This window comes from Amaranthus tricolor, chromosome 14 (genome assembly GCF_026212465.1).
Source record: "Amaranthus tricolor cultivar Red isolate AtriRed21 chromosome 14, ASM2621246v1, whole genome shotgun sequence".
NCBI lineage: Eukaryota > Viridiplantae > Streptophyta > Magnoliopsida > Caryophyllales > Amaranthaceae > Amaranthus > Amaranthus tricolor.
The window spans coordinates 17,782,619-17,788,950 of record NC_080060.1 but is presented as its reverse complement, the minus strand read 5'-3'; the positions used below and the strand labels follow the sequence as shown (position 1 = coordinate 17,788,950).

General features: G+C 35.2%; 1 protein-coding gene across 1 annotated transcript; it reads right to left on the bottom strand.

The window, feature by feature from the left end:
• Positions 1 to 1,754: 1,754 nt before the first annotated feature.
• LOC130799586 (ethylene-responsive transcription factor 5-like) lies at positions 1,755 to 3,310 on the bottom strand. Its single transcript, XM_057662728.1, has one exon. It carries the CDS (start codon positions 3,219 to 3,221, stop codon positions 2,037 to 2,039), a length of 1,185 nt encoding a protein of 394 aa, XP_057518711.1. The 5' UTR covers positions 3,222 to 3,310; the 3' UTR covers positions 1,755 to 2,036.
• Between the last annotated feature and the right edge of the window lie 3,022 nt (positions 3,311 to 6,332).

Here is a 6,332-nt window from a genome sequence, read left to right as displayed (position 1 = left end):
GGATCTTGGGTTCTATCAAAAGTCACCATGTTAGGAATCTTAATCTTACTCCGGTTAGGAGTAGCCAAAATTCGGGCACAAGGGAGTCTTAAAGACAAATAGAGCGTGTGCTGGTCCTCCTTCGTCGAACTTATCTTGATCGGGCTTCAGTGAGCTTTGATTAGATACTTCCTCTCGTTGGGATGGAGGTTGTTGATAAGTTTCCTCTTTTTCTTTTCTCTTAGTGTTGATAAGGCCACGAGCATCTATCCCTTCAGCACGAAGCTTCCGACTAGTAATGATTTCTCTAGTGTTCATAACAGAGTGTGCCTTTATCCGGTTAGAATTTTGGCGATGTTCTTCCCTTTCCCGGTTAGGGTTAACGTCTTGTCTTTCCCTTTTCTAGTTAGAGTTAGAGTCTTGTCTCTCACTTTCTCGTTTAGGGTTGGGATGATACAATGGTTGTGTTGAGATGTTACAGTGATGACCGCCCCTAATAGACTGAAGTGAATGTTCTTTTCTGATGTTATGAGAATTTGTGTAATTAACATCATGATTTTGGGTGAACGGTGTTTCCTGGCTTTCTGCCACATTCTCTACCTAATAATTCAGGGGTAGGTTTGAGGACGCGTGTGGGTGCTTTCTTAGGAGAAAGTTGGCTTTGTTCATTTTCAACATTGGGTGAAAATCTAATCATGATTTCCCTTAGGGCTTGAGTGATGTTCTCCTGAAGTTGAGCAGTGAGAAGGGTTGCAAATTCTTGAAGGTCTTGATGGGTAAAAAGTTTGGGGTTAGAATTTAGATTAGCAATTAGGGGATTAGAATAGTAGGCATGGCCAGAGCTATTTGCTTCAGACGAGTCAGTTCCCGACTGATGAGTACGAGCCTGGGTGTTTCTTTTTGGAGGCATGACTTTTAGTTCGAGTTCAGAGTGAGGTGTTACTCTTCCCCACAAACGGCGCCAAACGAACTTAGTTACAATTTGTATAAAGTAGGGGAAGGGTAATGCCAAATGTACGTCCTTGTATAGGGTGGTCCAGTTCAAATCCGTGACGTTGAGTGCAATTAAACGAAATAGAAGGTGGTCGAAGATGATCGAAAATCTTCGAATAAACCTACAAAATGAACAAAGGTTACTTACCCAGGGGTGGCACACGGGAAAGCCCCTCCAATGCTTATGTCAAATGACGGTTGAATATGAATATGAGAATGGAATTACTTAGAGAGCATATGGGAGAAAAAACTTAATTCATTACGATCTTTTGTGAGTATTTATAGTAGTAGGATTTGTACTGATAATGAAGCCGACTGAATCTACTGTCGAACTGATAATTGATGAAACGGACCGATACATAACTCGAAAATGAGATTAAATATTATATTGACTATGTTTAACTTGGGCTTGACAAAATGTAAAGCCCAATTAACGTTGGGGTCTTAGACCCAAAATAAATCTTGTCGTTCTCGTTAAATTTTTCAAAATGGTTATAAAGACAAACACAAAAGCTTGGACGAGATGGTCTCATTATGAGACCGTCAATTTGGACCGGCGCAATTCGCGCATGTAACAACATTTGGGCATTTATCAATTTTAACCTTAAAGTATTAATTTTGAAAATGGATACTTTTAAGGTCAAAATTGATATCTTTAAGATCAAAAACGAAAAGTACCCAAAAAAAAAATGTCCAGGTTGTTACACGCACGAATTGGGCCGGCCTAAATTGATGGTCTGATTATGAGACCGTCTCGTCTAAAACCAGCTGAAAAACAAATAAGCGTAAACAAGCGTTTAATTAAATAAATAAACCAATAAAATCAAATATGAATATGACAATCTAAAACCACGAGGCCGCTGGATTGCTATTTACATACAGTACTTCCTTGGACAGTCTTCTACACTCTTATCCTATCAAGTGTTTATAAGTCTAAGATATTTAAAAATTGCATTACTCACTAGCCACTTTTCCTTTTTATCTTTATTTTTTCAAAATGTTAAGTACCTTGGATCAAAAATATTAAGAGTATTATCGCCTTATCGATACAATTATTCAAAAAGTTAGTTAACCGCCAGCTGAGAGTACCCTAATGATGGAAGTGGAGATAACGGCGACAAAGGAGGAATGGTGAATATTCCGTTTCCAGATTTCATATCCAAATCCCAAAACGGCGTCCAATTTGACGGCGTTAATGGTCCTAATTCTTCAAAGCTAGATGACGTCTTATTTGTTTTTTCCTTAGCTTTTACTTTTTTGTTTTCTACCACTTCACTTTTATCTTCCTTTTCCACCACCATCTTTCTCTTCTTGCCGCCATCAACACTGCCGCTTGAGGCGGTTTCTTCCACAAGCTTCCCGACTTCAAGTGGGAAGTTAAGTATAGCCTTTGCTCCACGGAGCTTGAAAGCAGCTCGATCATATGCTCTAGCCGCTTCAATAGCAGTTTCGTAAGTTCCAAGCCAAACTCGGGACCCGCGCTTGTTCGGATCCCTAATTTCAGCTGCGTACTTTCCCCATGGTCTTCTCCTCACTCCTCGGTAATGCTTCCGAGTCTCCTCCTCTTCGACTCGGTGTGTTGACTCAGTACTCTTTTTCTGTATAGACTCAGTCACGAACTTGACTACCTCAAACTTCTTTGTCTGAGCCGGAACTGAAATCTTCATCGACGGCTTCCTCTCGCCGAATTTTGACTTTGATCCACGCGATGACGTAATCTGATGCTCGTCTTTCTTTATTTGCTGATTTGGCTCGAAATTACATATATCGACACCAAAATCGAAATCAAAATCCAAATCCTGTTCTTCCTTAATCAAACAGGAGCTCGCTCTGTGCTGTTGCTGTTGTTCTCCACCAAAAAAGTAAGAGTTCGAAGAGCTACAAGTAGAAGATTGAAAAGAAAGCGAATTGGATTTCGTAATAGTCATCGATTCTTGTTTAAACGCATCAAAATTATTATTAAAACTGAAATTAAAGCTGAAGTTTGTACCAATTGGAGAAAGTTCACGAAACAAATGATTTTCTATGAACTCTAAAGCTGATGAGTCATTTGATGAGGCCATTTTAGATAATTTGAGCTTTGATTCAGCTTCAAAAGTGGTAACTGGTAAGCAAGACTTTTTATTGAAGAAAATGGTCGTTGGGTTTGAGTGGAAAAGAAGTGTGGAAAAATTCGGTATATATAGATGGAGAAAACAGTGAGTTTCCAAGAGAGGTCGTAGCAAAGAGTAACAACAAGGAAGCAGCATTTTTGAAATTTTATAATATTAAGATAAGATTCTTGATAAATTCAAAGCCCTTGATATTCATTTTGAAAATTCTCACATTGCGGCAAGTATGATGTAAATTTGACCACTATTGATTTGTGTATAGTGTGCTTTAAGGTTTTTTTATTTTTGAAAATTATCAATAATGTATTTGATTTTTTGTTTCCAAGTATTTTTATTATTAATGATACTCTTATGTTATTAAGCGTCTTACAAATCTAATATTTTTAAGTTTTTTCTGTTCAAAACGTTAACTTTTTTCATTTTTCCTATATTTTTCAATTTAAAACATATATAAAAAAAATTACTTCCTTACCACATCTCCCTTCACTTCTTCTACTTGAACATGGAGTGATGCACCCAGTACTCTAGTAGACAGGTTATCGCCTAGATGCTTCCCCATGAGGGAAAGCGCACAGATGCCACAAAGCCCTTGCAACTGATCTATAACTCTAAAGGATTAACACCAGACTGTAAACACATATACTAAAAGAAAAGGCAACTCTAAAGACAGACATGTTACACAATTCAAAATATCGAAGATGTCTTGTTCAGAGGAAACACAGTGAACAAAAAATATATGGAAAGTAATCACTGAAGGTTACAAACTTCACTTTCATTGTTTAGTTCCTCAAAAGAAAATTAGATATACGAAAAGGGAAATGGAGCGGAGGATAAAATCAAAGGAAGATAAGGGATGAGAGAAAGACGTGCAATACTTGAAAAAGAAAATCTTTTTCTACACTTGGAAAAGCTAATGTCATTTAGAGAACAAATAATCACTATCACAACAATTAACTCAAAATCCATTGAAAAAAATTCAATATCAAGAATATACTTTTATATTGGAGGTGGGGATAGAGGTGGTGATAAAGGAGGAGGAGGTGGTGATGGTGGTACGTATAGAGCCATGGAGGGTGGGTGGTGATAGAGGTAGAAGGAGTGGAAGGGGTGGTAGGGAATGTTAGAAATGGTGCTAAGGGATAGTGTGGTTAGACCATGGAACTCTAATTATTTAATATATCTGATCTCAGTACTACACACCTTAGTATCTAGGTCTCAATATGTTCTCTTAGTAAGACAACTCTCCTCAATGTTTACAAAGTAAAGGATCTATCACATGTGGCTTATAAAAAGTGTATCACTTGAGCTCGTAACAACATGAAATGTCCTGTTATCTAATGTAATTCTTTAAACAACTTTTCCACTTCTACGTGACCACCTAAGGTTGTACTTTGTGATAATCTTGTAATGTATGAAAGGTTTAACTATTATAATTTAAACCATAAATGGGGGTAAAATATCAAAACAACAAAGTCCTAAAAGTAAAATGCACGAAGTTGCTCAACACTTAACTTGTATTACAATTAAACACCCTAGACCTAAGGATACATGAATCTTACAAAACTGGTTGGTTATCAACTCCCAAATCAATTCACCACTAACTTTACTTATCTTAACATAATCCTAACCTTTTACTTAATATGAAATGCTCTTTTCATTAATCATAATTCATACATCATGACTTGATTAATAGATTAACAACTCAAATTAATAACTCATAACATAATACATGTTTCAAGTATATAATCCAATTATATATATACCACATTTTAGCAAGTTACTGGAGTTAATAATTAGACGTTCACAGCCATGATACTAATATACATATCGTAATTGTTCAATATTAACATTCTTTATCCATCATACTATCAAATTCTAATTATGACAATATGAGGATGATTTAGAATCACGAAGGGCAATGTCAAAGGTCACCAACATTTTTTAGCTATTTACTTACCATACGACTAGATATGTTGAAAGTATAGAAATTATATCAATTAAGATCACGAACTAATATATGACTAAAGTAATGCATCATGTACATATATAACGTCAGTACTAATGGTACTAATATGGTAATAATAACATTAATGATCAACAAAGATGACATTTTATGTATACAAAAAAAATGCAAGATGAAAAATAACTGATGAACACACCTACATCACCACAATTTCCAATATCAATAGCAAAGCAGACATGTATCATACCGTTTGATAAAGATGTGATACCAATACTAATTTCACAATATCCAATCTACACCATAACATTTCCATCACAATACTACCTCTAACTAACTTTAACACCGTTATCGCAACCATATGACTGTTACATTAACAATCCTAACACTATACTAAAGTACAACATCACAAAGCTAACAAAATAACGCAACACTTGAAATTATGCATTACAATTATTTCTTCGCAAACAAGTGGGATTCAATCACCCTTCGACCTAAGATGCGAAACTTAGAACTAACAACTATAACATAATTGTTTGTATTAAAACATGTCAAACTTTCAAAACTCTTTCCATCAAATGCGTATTACGATCCAATGATTTAGTAACATCAAATTAAAACTCTTCTTAACACAAGTACTAATATTAATTAACTCTATTTATCGCATAATAGTGATTTTGTATGATAATTGTTTAAGACGTAATCCATTATCTCGATTCATCTCTCAAATTATAACTATTCGCATACTCATTTTTGTTTCTTCAATGTTTAGATTTTAAAACACCTCTTGAATTTTATTAGGACCACATTATCTTCAGTAACTCTCCAAACTTAATTTACCACGTATCACATCAACCATTATTAAAACAGTAACCCATGTAAAGTCAGCTTCATTTAGAATATCATCTAAGTCTTATCATTTCAATACACTGGCAGGACTATTAAATTGGTGATCCATGAGATACTCTAAAATACTTAAAACATTTAATTGTATCTTACGTGCACAAAGATGCTTATTCCACCTCATCATCAAATTATTTTGTCCTTATGTCTTGCAACTGCCCAGACGGCCATGAGAAAACAAATTATAATATCACTGATTCCTTTTTAATTTCAAATATTATTCTATCGACCTAATGCTTTAAAACCGTCACGATTCTTCGTCACATTATCGTCCGATTAAAACATTCATCACTCCATATAAGTATTTGATAAGACAAAATTATCAGTCTTAACTCAATAGTGCTCCCTCGAATCAATCCTTAGGCCCTTAATATGCAAATTTGTTT